The sequence below is a fragment of the Hyperoodon ampullatus genome, assembly GCF_949752795.1.
Source record: "Hyperoodon ampullatus genome assembly, chromosome: 11".
Classification (NCBI taxonomy): domain Eukaryota; kingdom Metazoa; phylum Chordata; class Mammalia; order Artiodactyla; family Ziphiidae; genus Hyperoodon; species Hyperoodon ampullatus.
The window spans coordinates 6,788,511-6,812,057 of record NC_136924.1 but is presented as its reverse complement, the minus strand read 5'-3'; the positions used below and the strand labels follow the sequence as shown (position 1 = coordinate 6,812,057).

At 36.1% G+C, this 23,547-nt stretch overlaps 1 protein-coding gene across 1 annotated transcript in view; it reads right to left on the bottom strand.

Moving 5' to 3' along the window:
• The window catches only part of OTOGL (otogelin like), a gene marked incomplete at both ends in the record, with an annotated part of 156,347 nt that overhangs the window by 67,129 nt on the left and 65,671 nt on the right, over positions 1-23,547 (bottom strand). Inside the window, 6 exons of the mRNA XM_079714238.1 lie at positions 3,289-3,315; positions 3,987-4,143; positions 5,016-5,132; positions 7,769-7,888; positions 10,236-10,385; positions 15,849-15,983. Coding sequence (XP_079570364.1) covers positions 3,289-3,315; positions 3,987-4,143; positions 5,016-5,132; positions 7,769-7,888; positions 10,236-10,385; positions 15,849-15,983 — 706 coding nt within the window. The remainder of the gene's footprint in view (positions 1-3,288; positions 3,316-3,986; positions 4,144-5,015; positions 5,133-7,768; positions 7,889-10,235; positions 10,386-15,848; positions 15,984-23,547) is intronic.

The window sequence follows — 23,547 nt, the reverse complement described above, 5'->3', positions numbered from 1 at the left end:
ACCACTGAACAAAATATTCTCTCCCCTACTGCACAAGTACCTTCCTACAGCAACCTGAAGAGACAACTGTCATCTGAGAAATCCATTTGTATAAAAATCGAAAGCTCCTGAATTGATTCCCAGTCGATGGATATCTTGTGTCTGAATTGTTTTCCTGCATTTTCACTAGCAATTGAGGGACAAAAGTCACTGACTTTATCATTAATTTTCTGCAGGGAGAACTATAATTTCACTGTCTACTAAAAGCAATCATTTCCTGTAGTTATTATTTAAGCACAGTATTAAGAATATCTGATCTAACAAAATCACTCTGAACTTAAAACTTGCACAACAGTTTTTAGCAGGATCTTGAAGTCTTAACTCCCTACAGCAATAGAACCTTTATATTTTTAGCAAATGCCATAAAAATGAAGATACTAGAGACAGTCATTGTGTGAAGGATTATTGAACTTATCTCAGTAGTAACCTCTGAATTTTCTTACTTTAAAAAATTTTTTCCTCCTACAGAATCACAATCATTTATCTCTGCATTTGCTTTGAATAATTTAAGTATTTTAATAACATAGTGTCCAGAGAAAAATGCCCGCTATGAATGTCCAAAGAAGACCAGGTAAGTTTACAGTAGTTGTGAAATTATTTGAGATGAAACAAATTAAGAATACTCATTTAAAACTTTTTTCTTTTTATTACTATCAACAACTTCCACAATTCTTTATTCCCCTTCAATTATCTACCTTGATCACGTTACTTTCACAACTCTTCCTCTCCTTGGCAGGTTGACTCTGTTCCCTATTACTTTGATCATAGGAAACAGAATCTCTGTCTCTCGTGGGTCTCATGAAGGCCGAACGCCCCGTGTTCACCCTCTGAATACTACCAATACAGTATCACAAATGAAACTAGAAGAACTGGTTTGAAGAATCTTGTAACACATTAGGGAAACAAACCATCGGTAGAAGTGCAGCAGACTTATTGACAGAAAGCAAAACGTACCAAGCAGCAAGAGGTAGAAATTCAATATTCATAGAAAATTCTGCTTCTGTTTCCAAGGGCCTGCAGAAGGAACGCCAGAAAGTACAAAGGCACAGATGGAGATTTTCACAGCAGAACTGTGTGAGAAAGGAATTCTTAAGCAAGGAAGTTATTGGAGCGTTTTCTCAACTTGCTGTCTGTGTACGTCGTGTAGAGCATATGATAACGATGTGCAGTGATCATTCCTAGAGTAGGATGTGCTAACCATAACTAGGCAGTGTAGCATGGAGATCAAGCTCGTGGGTTCTGAACTTAGATTGTTTATAAATCCATTTACCACATTTTGGCTAAACGACTTTGACCAAGTTATTTAATTCACCTATGCCTCAATTTCCTCCTTTGTAAGTGTTAATAATGATAATAATAATGTTATGTCTTTCAGGCATATTATGAAGCTTAAATTATATGATACAGGTATAGTTAACACAACAAAAGCCATTTTTACTATTAGGTGCTTAATATTAGGCAATCAGTCTCATCTCAAGCATGGAATCCAAAGGATTGATGTGGAGTGGGTGTGGTGTGGGAAATATGTTTGGTTTAGATTTTCTTTAACAAACACAGAATTTTTTTAATGTGGGATTTTTTTCCTTTTCAAACTTCCAAAGATATAACAGAAACAACCAAAGACTAAAATGTCCATTTTCTTTTTAATTCATCATCTCTATTTTACTAAAATTTTCTGGCTTTCTTTGTACTTTTACAGCCGACAGATTTCTTCCTGGCTCAATAAGTCATGGAAAATACTTTGCATTGGTTGTTTGGTTTTTTTCTTTAATGGATCAGCTTTCCTGTAACTATTACTCTAACCTACTCATCATGGGTTTTTGTCCAGTTACTGTCAAAATGGACACTTCCCTGGATCATCTTATTTGTCTGAATTAGGTTTAAGTGGCTACGCCTTCCTCATTAAATAGGTTTGACAAAAAGCAGGCTTTAATTCTGCTCATGTCTGGCATTTTCAATGAGGATATAATTCTCTGTCTCTTACATCTATGCCTTAGCTTTAGGCAGCACCTCCTCTTAGACTTCCCATTGCAAATCTGAATGCTTGGGAGACTAGGAGATTTTCATTATTACTAAATCAATAAGTTCACATTCTGATAAGATATAAATAATTATTTTGCCTAAAATGATGGCTAAATAAATTCCTATATTATAGTTTGTTTCTTTGATTTCCACAACATAATAAAAGTGTGAATAATGTCCATATTTATTCATAATGGTAAAAGGTATGCATTTGGTATATATCTTTCATCCTTTTTACCTAAAAAATTAGCTAGCTTTACTCATTCATTCATTCATGTTATTCAGAAACTACTGAGAGCCTCCTAGGTGCTGAGAACTTACTTACAACACTTTTATTTTACAGGGAATAAATTTTAGCACAAATACTTAGAAATTTAGATACATTTTAGAAGGCAATGGCTTTCATTGAGTCATACAGTTGGCACTTGAACAACATGGGTTTGAACTGTGCAAGTCCACTTATACGCAGATTTGTTTCAAGAGTAAATACTACAGTACTACACAGTCCGTGGTTGGTTGCATCTGAAGATGCAGAATTGCAGATACACAGGGTGAGTATAAACCATACATGGATTTTCTTTTTTTTTTTTCTTAGTTATCATAACAGCACCATTTAATAAGGGTTTATTTTGTTCCAGCAGTACAGGTGACACAGTGTCTCATTTAAACTCACAACAAACATAGAAATAACTAAACAAAAAAATTAAACTTAAATGACTTAACCAGGTTCTCAGTGTTTATACGTGACAGAGACTGGACTCTAATCCATATCTGACTTCAGCTGCAGTTAATGACGACCACACTATAGCTTTTGGTTCCCAGCAAAGGTAGTGCGTTATTAGAAGACCACTAAATCTCCACTCAGAAAGTCCTGGAAACTGTCCTGTGACTCAGCCCAGGGGACTTAGCTCTACCTCGGTTTCCTTCTTACGTCTCTAACCCTTCCTGGCCCACTTGCCATTCCCTAAATGTATACGTTCCCAACTTCCTACCTTCAGATTGTATCCTCTTCTCCTGAAAATCATCTTTCCCTCTCTACACAGCCATACATGGATTTTCAATTGCACAGAGGGTTGGCGCCCCTAGCCCCCCTCCTTGTTCAAGGGTTAACTGTATGCCAAATTATGAACTCTTCATACCTTGTTCCCAGCAAACTTGTTCAAGAACTTTGAATCTGAAGATATATTTAATAGAATACTAGAGTGATATTCTTTAAATGTCACATACCTTCATTGTAATATTCACAATCGAGTGCTGAAAGGAAAAAAGAAGAAATGTTAAACTAAATAAGGATCTCACCAGTTATCTGAATATATGCAAGGTATGGTTTATCAATGACAAAGTGAAAGAACTCAGAATGACATCATTTGGGAGTTTTCTCTGAGCAAAGAGGATTCTTTCAGAGTGCTCCGTAATAATTCATTAAGTTTCCTGAGATTCTTTTATAGGTAGGCAAATACATCTGCCAATTTATAGATGTCCACTGAAAGTGTTAAAATCATAAGCTGTTCATCAGATGACTTACTATCTAGACAAGTAAATGAAAAGTTTAGAGTCAAATCTGAACGCAAATTCAAAATGATGTTTTTAAAACTACGTCTCTTATCATTAGAACAGTGGAATTTCATAGCCATAAGAGAAATAGTCAAAACAGTATCTCTGAAGATGGTATGTAAATAAATAATTTGTAGTTCAAATGTTACAGTCATAACAGTCTAACACAGAACAGAAAAACTTACTTCAAAGTTTCTTTTATAAATCCTTTAGCTATACTACAATTTATCTCATTGTCAAAAGAATGTAAAATTTACTCATCTTAAAGATATTCTATTTCCATGAGTCCATGGCATCGCTTCTAAGATAAGACAATATGAATCTCTTCATAAGGTTCCCACCTAGTGGTGATGCCCGGAGAGGATACTCACAACAAATAGTAGATGATCTCCAGTGAACAGAAACCCCTTCCTGACAACACTTGTACGCATACGCTGCTACACTTGTGCATAAACATTCACAATCCCCACCAAGGTTACAGTTACACGTGTCTTCATGACAATTTTTGGCAAAAGAAGTAACATCAATCTGAAAATGAAGTGAAAGATAAATTAATTTCAAAAAGTACTAACTACAGCTGATTAAAATTCAACCTTCTAAAAGAAAACTAACTGGTAGATTTTCAAAATTTGCTATTATCAGCTTAACACTGCCACCTAGAGAGTTCTCGATATCTCAAACTTCTATTCATCCAAAGGAATTTATTAGGCAAATGTAAGATCAAAGAACTAGCAACATAGGTAACGGGACTAACAAATATAACTTCGACATCTGCAATACAACAGATTAATATCTGTAGAAGCTCATTGTTTCTTTATTGGCATATTCGCATGGCACTAAAAGAATGTTCTACTTACAAATGTACTTTTGCTCAGTTTTTAATAATATCTTAAACTATTTTTAAAACTTCTATTGGAACCTAAAATTATTATGTTGGAAAGACATTTAAAAAGTTACATTTCTAAATAAATTACATTCAATCTTGGGATGTGCTTCTAAAACCATTTTAAATGTGTCACTAATAATACTTTTAAACTATACTTTGGGTTAAGGAGAAGAATGCCCATTTGGTAGTGTCCTCTGAAGAGAAATAAGAATTTATGGCTTTGATCAGTCATTTATGGCTTTGAGGATGGACGTAAAAATGTTTCATAAACTGAAACAGATCATTAACAAGCATTATATACGCTGTTAAATAAGATGGAGTCAGGAAGAATGTAAATCAACTAAATGTGTCAGTGCCACAGAAAAACAAACTACCAAATTTGTCTTCCTAACAAGGGTTAGGTAGTATTCCTGAAAAGCCAATGGGTAGCTAAATTATTTGTCCTGTTCATCTCAATATTATAGATACAGCAGTACTTGTTTAAATTGGAAAGTTTAGTAAAGCGTTCATTTACCACATTGTGACAAGGAGCAAAAACATCACTGTACAAAATGGAGCATTCTTTCTTGGCATAAGGAAATTTGTTTTGATGTGCCTCACAGGGTTTAAATGATTCACTTGGGGTTTCACACTGTGGAAAAAGAGAAAAGAATGTTTTTAAGGGGTGATTTCTGAAGCTGAAACCAGAGTAACCTAATCTGACTTCATCCACCACAATCATATCTAATATATTCTCATTCTTTTAGACAGACTTTACCTAAAGCACCTGTGCTCAGCCAACTCAGTGTTAACAGTATATATTATTTTTGAAAGCAACTAAATTTACTATTAAAATCATGAAAATATTAGAGAGTGAAGGTAAATCATTTTTAAACTGTCAAGTGTTGCATTACATGACTAAAAAAATTGCCTAAGCAAATTATTCTCTTTCCTTTAATTTTCTCGTCCTTCATTTCTGTCACAAGCCATCCTCTGAGGAGTTGCACACACTCAAGTGTCTACAGGCTCACCTCCCATATACTAAACAATTCGGTCTCTGCCTCTTCTAATCCACCTCCCTGAAACTGGCCTGGAGAAGGCCATCACTGATCTCGTTACTAAAAATAAAGGCAACTCTTCCGTCTTCATCTCACTTGCCCTTTCACTGTCTTTGATTCTGTTTCATACTTTACCCTTCTTACATGTCTCTCATGTGTTTCTCGGGGCACCATTTTCTGCGGGGTTTCCTCCTATAGCTCATTTGCTGCCACTCCTCATCCTCCTTCCACCTCCCTTCTCTGCAAGACTTGATCTTCAAATCTCTATTTTTTTCATCCTATACACGTCTCATGGCTCCAGCAACCTGAATATGATAGTAACTACCAAATCCATATTTCCAGCCCATATCTCTTTTCTGAGATCTCAAAAACTGGGACATTTCCACATAAATATCTCTGTCACTTCTGTCTCAACACATTCTAAAATGTACTTACCTTACACCATTGTCCTGTCCCCACTGTCCCCTACCACCTACTTTCCTCTGTGCCCTGTCTCCTGGAAGAGCAACAGTGTCTATGCAATAAGCCAGGACGATCGGAGGCATTCTTGAATTCTCCAAATTCATCTTTCCTTATGCGGTCCTTTCAACAGATGCTGATGTTTCAGATGTCTCTCAGATTTAGATAGTTTTCTAAATCTTCACTGATTTAACATTTCTTAGCTGGATTATAAGAGCCTAACTAATTTAGGGCCTTCGAGTCCAGATCCTAGCACACGTATCATGCTGCTTTATATTTTGCATTCTAGCCATTCCCTACTTCAAACCTTCCACCACAGCCATATTGAACTTCTTAAAATTCTGTTAGGCACCATACTCACTCCAGTCTTCCTGACACATTATAAAGGGATGCTCCCTCCTTTGCTGCTGCACTCTTTCCCATCATCTTCACTTGTATAGCTCTTATGAGTCTTGTAGGAGTCAGCTCACTGGCACCTTCTTGGGGAACCTTCCTTTGACCATCACAAACTCCACGTTGTATACACCTCTATCCAGCACCTGTCTCATATTTCCATTGTTAAGTTTTTCTACCTCGTCTGCTAAACTAGACTCTAAATTCCTAAGGGCAGCGGCTATGTTTTAATAATATTATGTGTTCATATATCCTGGAAAATATTAAGTGCTAAATAGAACTTACTGAATGATTTTTTTTTTTATTTTCAGCTTTGTCCATTAGGTATTAATGAGTCTAAAATTCTTTGATGAGTCCAAATATTTAGTATTAGTATAAATTAGGTATTCCTTAATTCATTTTATATTTTAAAAAACAAAATCTTTATACTTTCCAACGTAGACCACAATGAAATATACTGCTTAAATTTTACTAAATTGGATGAATGTTTAACCCCAATCCCCTTTTATTTTTATAAAAAGATTTAGATATATTAGTAAATTAGGCAAAATAGTAAGGCAACTAACCAAATAGTAACCAACCAGGAAATTGTAGTTGCAGACACTACTTTCAGTTAGAAAAAAAATAGGTTAAAAAAAAAAGTAGAAGAAAAGAGTAGAACAAATTTCCAGTTTGACTGTTTTCTGAGTTAGTTCAGCATTTCTCGGATTGTATCCCATAGAAAACTATTTCCTTGATAACTAATACACAAAAACGTAAGTTCTGTGTCAGTAAGTTCGGGAATCTCTTCAAATACATCCCTCCCTTAGAGGAATATAATGCCTCAAGAAATCCTTCAAAAAAGAAATATGCCTGACTTAATTTATTCTAACTTCTCCGAAAGGTAAGTTGGCCACAAATCCACTCCCTACCCCTCCCCATCCCACATCCAGCCATGTCTGGAGAGCAAATGTTAAGAAATACTGCCTTCATTTATTCATTACCTTGAGTTGACAAAAGATACATCATTAGAAATACAAATACACTGAAAGAGAATTTTGCAGTGAAAGGAAAAGCATGAGATTAGAAGATGTGAATTTGAAAGTCACTCCTGCGGCTTTCTGGATATATAATATTAGACAAGTCATTTAACCTTCCTGAGTCTCAATTTCTTCATCTATAATATGGAGTCAACACCCTTTACATTACAAGACTGTCACAGGATTACATGAGAAATTAAACGTGAAAGTAGTTTGAGTTTGCCAACTATGAATTACTGCACAAATATTACATAAAATAGTATTACCTAAATAAATTTTTCTGTAAGGATAAAATGTTTTAGTGGATAAATACAACAAAAAATATTTGTTTAGTTCTAAAATACATATATTCTACTTACCTGTCCTAATGCCCAACTATCTCCAAATACCTGGGCATTTCTCACTTCTAAGTTATTGGATGTGGTCATATCATTTGAAGTACATTTGTCAAAGTTTCCACATAATCCTGATAATTTGTTCTAAAGTAAAAGAAAATTATCATGAAATATTCTATATTCATTTTAACATTTAAGGACTAATATTCACTGAAATTTTCAAGAGATTTAAAATAGACATTTTAAGAATTTCCACAATAACCATTTTAAAAATGTTTCAAGAAGGTGGAATTTCATATCTATTTAATTAAAATTAACAGTTATTTTAGATTCTCAAAAATGTTTTTCCATCCCCCAAATTTTATCTATTCACACCTACCATTGTCTTAGCACTGATATAACTAATAATATAAGTAACTTGGAAAAGTATAATACAAACACTACAGTATTTGTACAAGTATAATACAAACATTACAGTATATGTCTGAGTGTGTATATACAAATATGTGTATATATATACATATTCTGTGTATATTTACATATTTACATTTTAATGATGAAAGACCCACTTCCTGTTATGTTTAAGGTTTTCTAAGACTATAAATGTTGAAACCATAGAAATAATTTATCTTTCTTTAGGTCATACTTTGAAAAGCCAAAACAATCAAAGCATAACTTTTAAAGAAAAAGTTAACTCTATATTCATATATCATGCCACCATGAGACACAATAAATGAAATCCACATCTTACCTAATTCTTATAAAGTTTGTTATGGGTTATGCAGTGGTTACTGCAAGTGCCATATGGATTATCCACATCAACAATGTCCACTGCATTTTCTCAAATAATGTGAAAAACTTTTCTCTTGGGGAGGGAGGTGGATTAAGAGTACAGGGAAGAATGAGATTCCAAAAGCAATGAAAATCCTCCTTAAGCTTTGGAATTAAACAAACTGACCTCTCTCCTCATGTACTGAAGAATGGAACACAGCCCTTTGTTAATAAAGTTGGCTGCCCATGCCTCCAGCAAAGCTGACAATAACCTTGGGATTGCAACTGCCACGGCCAGTGCTTACCATGCTGCCTCTGCTCTCAGAAGCCACAATACCTATTCAAAGACAGTGGCCTCTTCCACTGCTGCTCACCCCAAAATTTAAGGCAGCAGTAAAAGTAAGGGAAGATGTAGAAGAATAAATGGTTAATTTGTTTTCAAAAAGTAAGGAAGGGAGGATACATGGTAAACAATGGCAGAAAGCATAGCTGAAGAAGTATGGCAATGACTAAATTACTTCATCTTCATCAAAGAAATGCAAGATGGCAGCAAACACCTAGGAATAGATTTTGGGGCTTTATTTTGCTTAGGGCTGAAAGAAAATGACTTCAATATACAATCATATCTTAAGTTTATAACATTTTTAAATACTTTAAAATATGTATATTTTCCAGTTTTATAAGAATTTGTTATTACTATCCCCATTTTTCCCTAACTTGCCACAGATTATATCCATGAGTCTCAATTTCAATTTCAGATAAGGTGGATTTTTAAAACTATATCAACATTTCAAAAACAACCTTAACATATAAACTTAAAATGTTTAATAAAATTTTAAATATCTAAAATAATAAAAATATTTAATAATATCTAGTACAATATTTAACAGTAAACAATAATTAAAACAATGTAAAATATAAATTGACAAAGATTATAAACAACCCAGATTGAATCTTCAACCATTAATGGATAATACAAACTAATACATCCATACAACAGAGTTCCACTTAGCAGTGTATAGGAACAATTAATTCATTCAATAATATGGATGAATCTTGAATGTATTTTGCCAAGTCAAAGAAGCCAGACCCAAAAGGCTATAGATTGCATGATTTCATTTCTACTGTATCCAGAAAAGGCCAAACTATGCAGATGGAAAATAGATCAATGGTTGCCAAAGGTGAGGGGATGGAAGTAGGAGTTGACAATAAAGAGGCAACATGTGAGAAATTTGGGAATTGATGGATCTGTTCTATCTAGAACTGTGGTGGTGGATACACAACTCCATGCATTTGTTAAAATCCACAGAACTGCAGCCCATAAAAGTAAATTATTTTACATTTTTTTTTAGAATTTTACTGTATGTAAACTTAAAAAATATCCAGAATATGGAGGAAAAGATGGAATGCAAACTGTAATAAATGAATCTAACTCTACTACAAACATATCAAATAACCATGCTGCAGGGAATGGGAGAAAAAGAACCTGACCTAAGTAACTTTGGAAAACTGGATACTGTAAGGTTGAAGTAAAAAAGAACTGTATACAGCACTTGGTAAAGTTGTTCTTCTCTCGGGTCTGAGTTAGTAATTCTGAAAATATAACTTATTTCTTAAAGGAAAACATCAATCATTTTATTTCTGTAAAACATCAAAAAGGTAAATGTAATTTCATCTTTTGCATCTCATTTGGATTGACCTACCATATAGGCTGACTTACCCTCCACTGTGGGCCAACTTTGATATGGATGGTTGTCTTTCTATCCCAAAGAATAGTGATGTCTTTCTCTGGAAAGTATACTACCATGTAGTACCCTGCCTTCCAAAGCTGGTATGTTGGTTTACTTTCCAGAAAAAAACCTGATCGTTTCTTCAAAAAAGAAAAAGCATAATAAAGAAAAAAATGAATTTCTTGTTTTCTCACCAGAATGTAAACATTAATTAATATCCATCAATAATTATCTATGTACTAGTATTTTTGCTTAGCCCTGTCTTTCCTGAATTTGGTAGTGAAAGACGGAACAAGTGCATAAAATAGGAAAATCATAAAATTGGTAACAAGATACAAACTGGTAGATAGGCTCAACATGGATAAATGAGCAAAGGGAAAAAGGTATTTCAGTTATAGAGAAGAGCACAAACAAGGCGTGGACATAGAGTACATTAGGGGGATATACCTGCTGACCCAGAAATTCTATATTGATGGTGAATAAATATGATTGAGTACTAAAAATGTATGACTTCACCTGAATAATTGAAAAACAAAAGCATAGAGTGTGTGTGTGTGTCTATAGAGAGAAAGAGGTGTTAAGGAGGACAGGGAGATGAATTTCCATAAAAGGAACTTAGGAAGGCTCTTTGCAAGAGGTGGAACATATATTACTGATATGTAAGAGGCCATGATAGGAAGATATAAAGGGCTGGAAAAGAGAATGAGGAAGAAATCATCCCAAGAAAACGGAATCAGTTTGAATAAAGGCTTAGGGGCAGGAAGTTTAAGATTTGTTCAGTACTAAGGAGAGCACCAGAGAGCTACAGCATGGATTCCATGACAAGCATAGTCTGAGACCCTTTGCCATCAAGTTACCCATCACAATCAATGGCTGTTATTCCATGTGCAAAATGTCCTCGATAAAGGCTTTTGAATAGTAAAATGGCAGACCATGTTTGTATATTAAAAGAAAATAATGTGTGTGCTAGAAAGGATAATAGTAGGGAGAAACTAGAGATGGAACCCACTGGGAAAATTTAGAGTACCTTTAACCTAAAGTGAGAATATGCAATGTTCTTTATGGGCAAGAGCTATACCCTATAAAAGATTATGCTGAATCTGGCATTGAAATTAACTCACATAATAACTTTAAAAGTACACGGTTCAGTCAAAGTAAATAAAACAAATTTAACCAGAAGCAAAATAAAAATTGTGAAGGAGATATGAAGTCCTTTGGTTATTTTTCTCCCCCAAGTAAGAACAAAAGCATAGTTTGGAAACACTGTACTAGAGTGTACCGTTTTATAAATATTTCATAGGGCAAATTAAATAAACTCAGTCACATCCATAAGGAGTTTTCAGTCTCCTAGATCAAGGTCATACTTATAAGCGCTCGGTATATTGTATAGGACAGTATGAATTGTTAATGGACTCTACCTAACCTCATTTCCTTCTACTTCCCAGTGCCAAGTTGGAGTTATAGGGCAATGCCCTCAGTACCTGTGAGGGTCTGCACTCAACCTGGAAGTACCCTGTGTCTAAGTGAGCAAGGCATTAAATAATAAAGAAAAAACACTATGGCAGGTAAAGAAAGACTAAAAAACAAAGGAAAAAAATTTTCCCCGTTTGATCAAGGGCTCTACATTTTCATTTTTCACTAGGCCCATAAAATGTGTAGCCTGTCAGACCCCCATATCACCCTCTGCCATAGAACCTATTTTTATCATTTTGATTACACTTTTCAGGACCTTTCTATTATCTGATTTGTCTTTGTCATTATTATCTGTCTTCCCCCCTACATGAACGTTAGCTCCTAGAAGGATGCACTTTGTCAAGTTCATGGCAGTATCTGCAGCTTCTAGATCAAGGGTAACATATATTTTTAACACCTTCCTGCACTGGCCTGTTCTTAGTTCTCAGCTTCCAGCCTGAACAGCAATAATCAAAGTAAGTAAGTGAAATGTTTGTAGCTTATAGTTCCTTTTCAATCCATGAAATACTTTTTTCATGTATTTTCCTATTAAACTTCCCTCAGGCTGGTTGACCTATCACTGGAACATAAAATAAATTTTTGGATAAGATTATTGGACTTCCTTCAGGTTGGTTTTGTATTAGTTATCCTGATGTAAAAGCACATCCTCTCTATTTGCCTGTAGAGCTAAATCCTTCATTTTTATTAGACAAGGCAGTTTGCTACAAGAGAACAATGGTCAGAAGGAGATGGTGTACTCCTTACTTTTCAGATTAGGAAGTAAAGGTGTTTCTCCTTATAAGGTTGAGGTATTATGAATTGGACCTCCACTTCAGGGGAGAATTATTGCACTTTAAATAAACTCTAGTGATGTTAGAAAAAGTAAGTTATAAAAAGCAGAGAATTAAAACTTTTAAAATACAGCTTAAACTCATAAAATGTTTATATGCTACATAGTTGATAAAATTAGAGTGGTATATTTATTGAAAAAATAACAGGTTTTTTTCCTTCCCCTGAATGAGCAATCCATCTGCCATAAAACAAATGGTACTTATTTTCAATTTTGATGCTCAAGAAAAAATATTAGCCAGAGATTTGTTAGGGTCAAACTATCTTCATGATTTTTCTTCATCTTACTTTATACTTCACAACTGATATGGAGATTCATCAGCACCTGCATTCAGGTGAAAATTGGAAGACGAACATTACACAGAACTGCAATTACCACTTCAAAAATGTGTCAAACAGTCTTTATAAGAGCATTTACTATTTTCTCTTCAGTTTTTCTTTTTTTTAACACACCCTTTCTCTTAGAGAGAACCTTCACCTATAAATGAATATCCAGCTGATGGCTACACCAAACTGCAGTAACTACTTCAAAAAGATGTTAGCATGACTTGTACAAACTCTGTTTTGCTCAAATCTTGATTGCTGCCTGGTTGGTCTCAACATTTCTTATTGAGACATGAGCTAAGATCTATGGCACCGATTCTCAAACTTCAGTGTGCAGAATTTGGGGAACCATTGAAATATTGATTGTCATCAACTTCAGCCATTCTAATTCCTGAGGTGGAGTCCAGGAACCAGCTCTTATAATAAGTATTCTAGACGATTCTAATGCAGAAGTTTTGCAAACCAAACCGAGAAATGCTAGTCTAAAAACTCAAAAATAGGCCACTTTATAAAGGCCATATGTCACATCATGTCACTTAATTCCAAAATTTCTTCCTTGTAGAGTAAGTTCAAATATTATATTACACAGCCTTCTTGTCTACTGCCCTTGTCCCCAAGCTTCCTGCATGAAAGTCAATCTGGACACTCCTCCCTGAATCTCTTTGCCTCACCCTCCCTCCACTATCCCCATCCACATCAACCAAACGAAACCGCTTGCAGTTCTCCAAACGTGCCATTTTATCTTTGAACCCTGTTCCTTTCAACATGACTGTTCCTCTGTACTGATTGCCTTTCTACTCTCTCTCTTCACCTGCCTAATACCTACTCATCCTTTAAGACTCAGCTCAAATCATTTCCCCCAAAGCATGTCTTCTGAGCCTTCAAAAATAAGGAGGGGCTGGGCTTCCCTGGTGGCGCAGTGGTTGAGAGTCCGCCTGCTGATGCAGGGGACACAGGTTCGTGCCCTGGTTCGGGAAGATCCCACATGTTGTGAGCCATGGCCGCTGAGCCTGTGCGTCCGGAGCCTGTGCTCCGCAACGGGAGAGGCCACAACAGTGAGAGGCCCGCGTACCGCAAAAAAAATAAAAAAATAAAAAAAATAAGGAGGGTGAGGAGAGGAGGAGAGCCATTTCCCTTAATTCATTCTCTCATTTAATCCTCATGTGAACTTAGGAAGTAGATTCCATCATCATCTCAAATTTACAAACGGGAAAGCTGCAGCTTGGAGGGGTTAAATAAAGTGGCCCAAAGTGACACAGTTAGCAGGTGACGGAACAGAAGCTCTAAGTGAGTACTAACTGAAGCCAGTCTATGCTCTTCACGACTACCCTGAACACCCCAGGTTGGCTTAGGTCTTCTTCTTAGGGATTCTCCTGCTTTCCTAAACACACTCCTACCAGAGCACACCACACTGCACAGCCTCATTTACTTGAAACGTGTCCCTCACCTCAGTGTAAGTTCCTTAAAAGCAAGCACAGTGAGTGTCTTTGCACTGTTGTAGTCCCAATAATTAACACATAACTTTGTACAAAGTAGATATTATGAATAAATGAATGAATGAATGAATGAATGAACTTTATTCCTTCTTTCAAACTGCACAGGCTCCAAGTATACAAGAATGAACAAATAAGACAGCGGTCTCAATTCTCACAGAACTCATAGACAAATAGAAAAGACACAGACCACCATACAAGGGTCCCCAACCCCCGGGCCTTGGACTGGTACCGGTCTGTGGCCTCTTAGGAACCAGGCCACACAGCAGGAGGTGAGCAGTGGGTGAGAGAAGCTTCACCTGTATTTACAGCCGCTCTCCATCACTTGCATTATCACCTGAGCTCCACCTCCTGTCAGATCAGCGGCAGCATTAGATTCTCATAGGAGCGTGAGCCCTACTATGAACTGCGCATGTGAGAGATCTAGGTTGCCCGCTCCTTATGAGAATCTAATGCCTGATGATCTGAGGTGGATCTGAGGCAGTGATGCTAGCGCTGGGGAGCGGCTGCAAGTACAGATTATCATTAGCAGAGAGGTTTGACTGTGCGGAGACCATAATAAATCAATGGCTTGCAGACTCATATCAAAATCCTATCAGTGAGTGGCAAGTGAAAACAAGCTCTGGACTCCCAGTGATTTTGCAATATGGCGAGTTGTATAATTATTTCATTATATATTACAATGTAATAATAATAGAAATAAAGTGCACAATAAAGGTAATGCACTTGAATCATCCCTAAACCATCCCCCAACCCCCCGGTCCATGGAAAAATTGTCCAGTCCCTGGTGCCAAAAAGGTTGGGGACCACTGCCACCACACAAGTAATTTCACTAAAGTGTGATGCATGTCCTGACAGGGAGCTTGAGGGCAAGAGGTGGAACTCCTTGAAGGAGATAAGATAAGACATATCACATAAGAATAAGTTAAATGGAAAGGCTGATCCAGGTAGGAGCAATGATATTGAAGAAGAACCAGAGGTGAGAGAAAGAATATAGAGCATCTGAAGAACTGATAGAAGCTCCAACTTCTGGAACATGGGCTTGAAGCAGAAAGTGATGAGAGGTACAGTAGGAGAAGCAGCAATGGCCACACTGGTGAGGCCATGTAAGGGCAACGGGAGGTCACTTGAAAGTTCTGAAGCACTAGGGTCTCAGGAGATTACATTTCCATTTCAGGAAAACCACCCTGGCTGCAGGGTGGCAGGATGGATCAGAGGGGAACAACTGGAGGCCAGGTGTCTAGCTTGGAGAATGTTGAAGTACTCCAGGTAACAGGTGAGAAGGAAAGAATCAGCAAATGGAGAAGTGGAGCATAAACAAAAGAGACAAATCAAGTATGACTTACTGAAGCTACATAAAATGACAAAGAAAAAATTTCAAACCTAGTAACCACTTATAAAGAAAAGTACCCCCACAATGTTTCTATTTTAGTTTCAGTATCCTTAGGGCAAGTTAAAATGATTTACAAGAAATAATTCACTAACCTGTTTGTAAGGAGTATCATTCAGGTAAATTTCAGTGTCCCCAACTGAAATCAAAACACTTTTAGAACAAACAATATCGTTGTCAAAGCATTTCTTGTTCTGGCCAATGACAGATATATCTGAATCATCTGTACTCTGAAATGTCAAAAATATTATATTAATACAAATGTATATTATATATAATTTTTACTTATTTTTCATTAACAAATCTTAAAGAAGTCCAAGATTTACAATGAATTGTACTGAAATTGAAATACAACGTACCTCTAAAATAAAAATCATTTTGATCTAATAATGTGAAGAATTTAATAAAAGTATACCAAGATAGCTCAATCTTTAAACATTTATCTGTAATATCTCCTGTTAAAATGTTGTTCCAACAAGCATTTTTTTTCCATTTTATTTTTACAGCTCAAATTTATCAACCAGCTTCTTCTTATCAAATACCCAACAAGACCTGTCACTTAGGGGAATTTTAAAAGAAATATTTTCATTTTAGACAACATCTTTTGTTTTATTTTCAGCCAGTTTTCTGGCTAAATAATTATTTGCCTACAAGGTAAAATTTCCATAAATATAAAACTTTGACACTGTATTAGTAAATAAAATGATGCATATCATTTAAGGGCTTCCTTCCAACTTTACATGCATTTTCTCATTTAATTCTTATGATAATTCTTGAATTATGTATTATCTCCATTTTACAGATCAAGAAACAGAGGTTAAGAAGGATTAAATGAATGTCCAAAGTCACTTAGCTAAATAAGGGCAGAGACACAGTTCAAAATCCTCTTTTTTAATGCCACTTGCAGAGAAATTAGGAAGAGTTTAGTAATGGTTGAGGAGAAAATTCAGTTGTAGGTTATAGGAAATCCTTAGTTCCAGAGACTATTATTTAGTCCCACACACTAACCTTTTCACCAGTTACCTCACCCTCACCTTCCTTCAGCCACTCCCCTCTCCATCCACTAAGAACTCTCTCTCTGGAAAACAGGGTTTTTAATTTTTATCCCAGTTTAATAGATGGACTTCAATAGTTCTACAGACTCTGGAAGTTCACTGTAAAATGTTTTTTTTTTTTTTTTTTTTTGCGGTACGTGGGCCTCTCACTGTTGTGGCCTCTCCCGTTGCGGAGCACAGGCTCCGGACGCGCAGGCTCAGCGGCCATGGCTCACGGGCCCAGCCGCTCCGTGGCATGTGGGATCTTCCCGGACCAGGGCACGAGCTCGTGTCCCCTGCATCGGCAGGCGGACTCTCAACCACTGCGCCACCAGGGAAGCCCTAAAATGTTGTTTTTGAGTATCTGTATTTTTCTAGGAAGAAAGTCTATGATTGTCATCAAATTTTTGAAGTGGTCCTTATCGCCCCAAAAGTTAAAGCCACACTGCCCTGAGTCCTTCCACTACCTAGTGGAAGGTGGGAATTTCATCAGAAGGAAAGTAACAATTCTCTTTGAACTCAAATTCCAATTTTCAAAGGCTCACATACATTTCCTGAATCCTTTTCATTTTTAGATATATGGGGCAGTGTTTATTTTCAAAGTGAGAAGAGTCCTTAAATGTTTGGAAATCATATATGTCTTGATGTAAATTCTCCATACTTAGTTTTTTATACCACCAACAATATGAACACTAGCTCAATATATTTCTTGGTTTGGCCAAATTCTTCCTGTCTTATTAGTAATTACTATAACATAGTGCCTAGAGGATAGGTTTTCAATGAATGCTGTTGACAGAGTAATTAATTTGTCCCTCTGTGACCCAATTTTCCTTACTTCATAAGAACCGAGAGCTTTTTCTTCTTCTTAAACAATTCTTTTCCAAAGCATTGCCTAAACTTTGAAAAGGAGAGTAATAAGGGTCATCAAGATGATTACGGCACTGTATTACTCAAAAAATAATGTCACACTTTTCTGCCTTTATGAACAATTTTCAAAGAAGAAATATATATATAATTCAGGGTTTTGTTTTCCTCTTCCTCTTGGAAAGAGTCATTTAGATTAAGGGATGTGAAAAGCTGGCTGAAAGGATTCCTATTGCCCTTACATTTCTATTACTATTAATTAAAGTGCCCCAATGTCAGCTTTAGTCCTTATATGAATTCAGAAATGCCAAGAAATATTCTATATTGTATAGTCTGCCTGGTAATATCATGTTCAGAAATGCCAAGAAATATTCTATATTGTATCATCTGCCTGGTAATATCATGTTATGCTGACAGTAACTTGAAACTATCAAGTCCTAAGAGTCACGTTTCTCCAATTTCCATTTCCAATATATATTTCAAGTTAATATTAGGTTTGGAGATAATGCTACAGAGTTGCTAAGCAACACAGTAAGTAACACAAAGCTAGAGGTAAAAGGTCAACAGCAATGTGCCACATAGATTCCTCAAACCCTTTATGCTCAGGTACTGAAAACACTGATAGAGAATATTCTCCCAAGTGATTCCAAAACATAAAATGTCAGCACCTCTCAAGGTAGTATATTTTTTTACTTGCTATGTCAGTCTAAGACCTGTCATAGTCCCAGCCCCTTTTAATGGTAACTATCCCACAGAAAGTCCCTGCTGATACAGTAGCCTCAGGCAGCCATGGTTTATGTTCCACAGCTGAATGGCCCCAAAGCAGCACATTCTTTGATGGGCCAAGGGACTTTTTTATGCAGGCAAAAAAAAAAAAAAAAAAAAAGACAACTGTAGACAATAGATTATCTCTCACATTTGAACAAAAAGGAAGGGAAGGTAAACAAAAGATGGTATACTTATCATTTTTTAAAAGAATCCTTATTTTCTCAACTCTATAATGTGTTTTGGGCTTTAATTTGTTCCTTAATTTTACTATTTCCTTTTTCACTTACTTTTATTCCCTTGACATACATTTAAATTCTTATTAGTTAATTCCATCATCTCTTTCATAACTTCTGGAAGGCAGAAAATATTTTTATTTTATGGGAAGTAAATTTTATTCAGAGTGAAATCTTCATCTAATTTTTACATGTTATTTCTTTCTTCTCTATCTCTCTCTTCCTTTTTTTCCTGAAGTGCCACACCATTGTATAATTACTATGCCATTAATTTGCACTTTACTCTTATTTGACAGAGAAAGCTCTATCTAGCTCTATCTAGATCTTTACATTTGCCTAAATAGGGTGTAATGATTTCCTTTGACTTCTTTTCCTCTCTGTTTTCATTTCCTGTGGATGGATGGACAGATGGATGCATGGATGGATAAATACATACCTACGTACATACATAAATGCATACAGGGTTTATCCTTCAAGATATTATGAGATTACAAGCAACTAAGAGTTTTATAGAGGAGACAGACATGAAAATGTGGAACTTGTGAGACCCAGTGTTCTAAGAAACTCTTGGAGAAAGAAGCCACCAGAGGAGACTGAGGAGTGGTCAAAGACCAGCAGAAGCAGTAGAATTACCTCAGAGAAGACAAAGCAAGAACCACTTCAAAAAAGGAAGACAGACATTTAAAAGGTTTAATTGGATTTTGCATAGGTCATCATTAACTTTTACAGTGGCAATTTTATATGAATTTTGTGATTTTCTGATTAATAACTCTCCACCACCAGCCTAAGTTTCAAAGGACCCTAAACTGATATCTATGTTTGCACATTCTGTACCTCCACTTCTCAGTATAGGGCCTGACACATAGAAATCACACAAGAAATACTGACATGAAAAATGATGATATGATACAAGGTATAAAAATTTGAGAGCGATGAAATTAGAAGGGTTTTCAGAGACTTAAGGAGAGCACCAAACATTTGAGCTATCAACTGAACAGAATGTTGAAAAACCTAATCTAGAACAAGTTACAGGAAGAAACCTAGCAGTGACAGGAGCCTGTCATAGATAATGGAAGTAGAATTTGGCTCTGAAATCCGGGAGTTGGAATATTAAATTTGCCACTTTTGCTGAAAACATCCAGTGTCCTCTCTTTCTTTGAGCTTATAGCACAGGTCAAGTTGCTGTTTGGTTTCCAACTCTTTTTACTCTTAAAAAAGTTTTACCTCAGGAAATATAATTATGAACTTTGTCCTAGATTTGCTTCAACACACTTAAAAAATAATGTGCTATATTCCTTGTGCTATTTAAAGTATAGCATAAACAGCCTCCAAAATGAATAAAATATCAGAGAACTTGAATTTTTAAAGTTTTTTTTTTTTTTTTGCGGTACGCGGGCCTCTCCCATTGTGGAACACAGGCTCCGGATGCGCAGGCCCAGCGGCCATGGCCCAAGGGCCCAGCCGCTCCATGGCATGTGGGATCCTCCCAGACCAGGGCCCGAACCCGTGTCCCCTGCATCGGCAGGCGGACTCTCAACCACTGCGCCACCAAGGAAGCCCAAATTTTTAAAGTTTGATAAACATCAACAAAGATAGGGCAAGTATTCGCTGGAATCAGATTACATTTAAAACTCCACAATCCAGGGACTTCCCTGGTGGTCCAGTGGTTAAGGCTTTGCCTTTCAATGCAGAGGGTGCAGGTTTGATCCCTAGTCAGGGAGCTAAGACCACACATACCTTGTGGCCAAAAAAACCCATAAAACAGAAGCGATATTGTAACAAATTCAGTGAAGACTTTAAAAATGGTCCACATTAAAAAACAAAAAAGCTCCACAATCCAGAGATTAAAAAGAAAAAAAAAACCTTTACAATTCCTTCAATATCTCAGAGTCAAGTAACATTATACTTTCAAGATGAAGCTGAATAAGTATTAATTTTTAAAAGTCCAATTGGCAAATAAAAGGGAAATTTTTATGAATTTGATTACTAGATCCTTCACAGAGCCCAAAAAACTAAATGATAAGTTTTACCAGATAAAAATGCGTTACCAATGACAAAGTCTGGAATTTGTAATCAAGACAAGGAGGAAAGAGAGCTGCTTGACAAGGAAGAAGGAATTAAATATGATATTCACAGAAGTGATTCTTGCCTATGAAAAAGCAGCAAGTAAATGAATGGTGCTGGCAGCCATTCTATCCTTCTCAAAGGAAATGCTGATTCTTAAAAAATTAATTAATTAATTAAAATTGCAGCAGAAAATCTCCAAGTGTTGAGAAATTTACTATCTGGAATGATAATATTTCAAAACCATGACTATTAGGTTTCATTGGTTAATCACTAATTTGTCTTTGGTATGAAATAATTACTCCATGGTCGAATAAAATATTTCTTGGCTTATCAAGTATATGTTGGTCATGCTGGAGAGGGTGTGGAGAAAAGGGAACCCTCTTGCACTGTTGGTGGGAATGTAAATTGATACAGCCACTATGGAGATCAGTATGGAGGCTCCTTAAAAAACTAAAAATAGAACTACCATACCACCCAGCAATCCCACTACTGGGCATATACCCTGAGAAAACCATAATTCAAAAAGAGTCATGTACCACAACGTTCATTGCAGCTCTATTTACAATAGCCAGGACATGGAAGCAAACTAAGTGTCCACCAACAAATGAATGGATAAAGATGTGGCACATATATACACAATGGAATATTACTCAGCCATAAAAAAGAAACAAAATTGAGTTATCTGTAGTGAGGTGGATGGACCTAGAGTCTGTCATTCAGAGTGAAGTAAGTCAGAAAGAGAAAAACAAATACCGTATGCTAACACATATATATGGAATCTAAAAAAAAAAAAAAGGTTCTGAAGAACCTAGGGGCAGGACAGGAATAAAGATGCAGACATAGAGAATGGACTTGAGGACATGGGGAGGGGGAAGGGTAAGCTGGGACAAAGTGAGAGAGTGGCATGGACATATATACACTACCAAATGTAAAACAGATAGCTAGTGGGAAGCAGCTGCATAGCACAGGGAGATCAGCTCCGTGCTTCCTGACCACCTAGCCTAGCGGGGTGGGATAGGGAGGGTGGGAGGGAGATGAAAGAGGGAGGAGATATGGGGATATATGTATATGTATAGCTGATTCACTTTGTTATACAGCAGAAACTAACACACCATTGTAAAGCAATTATACTCCAATAAAGGTGTTAAAAAAAGGCATATACAATTCTAAAGTTTGAAGCTTTAGACTTTTAATATTCTTTATATCTTATTTTTACCACATGAACACTAATGACAGATCTTAACCCAGATATTTAATTAGGTATCCAAATGTTGGAATAACATTTCCTGCAACATGTCTTCTCATATACAGGTAGGCATGTCTCATTAAAATCTGAGACTGAACATTATGTATGCATTTTTACAGAAGGATATAGTAGAAAATTAAAGTGATGATAGGAAATCAGGTTTATAAAATCTAAAAGCCAAACCTTAATGGCTCTTGCCTGCTAAATAAAATGGCACTGTTATATTGCAGCACCAATAAAAAAAGACTGCTAGGGCTTCCCTGGTGGCGCAGTGGTTGAGAGTCCGCCTGCCGATGCAGGGGACACGGGTTCGTGCCCCGGTCTGGGAGGGTCCCACATGCCGCGGAGCGGCTGGGCCCGTGAGCCATGGCCGCTGGGCCTGCGCGTCCGGAGCCTGTGCTCCGCAACGGGAGAGGCCGCGACAGTGAGAGGCCCGCGTAACGCAAAAAAAAAAAAAAAAAAAAAAGACTGCTACCATCATTCAGCATCAAACAGAAGAAGATACTTTCATTTTGTCAGGAATCAGAGTTGAGACAAATATTCTACTTTCTGCACAATCACTTTTCTGTATACTTGAAGCTAACACAACATTGTAAATTAACTATACTTCAATTTAAAAAAACAATAATTGTTTGAAAATTCAGTGGTAAATACTATGATTTCTCTACTGCAAAGACAAATGAGGAGTTAAGGAAAAGCCAGGTAGATCAAATAAGTAGTCGTTAAGAGTTCACCAAATGCCCAGCATTTTGCAAAATGACTGGGGGGAGGAAAAAAGAAATGTAGGTCCTGATCCTTGTTTCAAAACTTTAGAATTTTCTTGCAAAATTCTATCTTAATAAATAGAGAAGGCGTGTTTTTGTTAACACAGTTTACATTTAATAGGCCCTAAAAATTGTTTATTAAATGAATGAAATGATAATGCATATGAGCAAAGACCATTGTCACACATTGGAAAATGTTTGCAGTGATGGTGATACATGAACAAGGTTTAAAATGTTTTTAGTAAATACTTCTAAATAATTTTTTCCCTACACAAAATGAAAACAAAGTTTGGCAGAAGTTTTGTTTTGCTACTTAAAATAAAAGCATAAAAAGCATCATTAATTAACCTCAATGACATATCCAATGGGAACATGTCATGTTTGATACAATATTGTCAATGATACTTTGTTTTTTCTAGATGTGACAAAGTTTACTATTCAGAAGAAGAGAATTTCAAAAATAGTTAAAATTAGTTTTTTAAAGAAGAAAATGCTTTACATCCTTGCTATTCAAAGAGTGGACTATGGACATGAAACATCAGGGTAGTTTATTAAAAATTGCGGAATCCAAGATACTGCTCCAAACACATAAAATCAGAATCTATATTGTAACAAGATTTCCAGGTGATGTGCATACATACTAAAGTTTAAGAAGCACTGTTCTACATACTTCATGTTAAAGGCATGTATGTGCGTTTATAACAAAGATTACTAATTAAGTGTAAGCTTGTGATTTCTACCCTCTAAAAAAATGGTTAAAAAACTGAGCAAGTAACTTTTCAGCTCTTATAGTACAACCATAATTGTGCTAGCCCTTA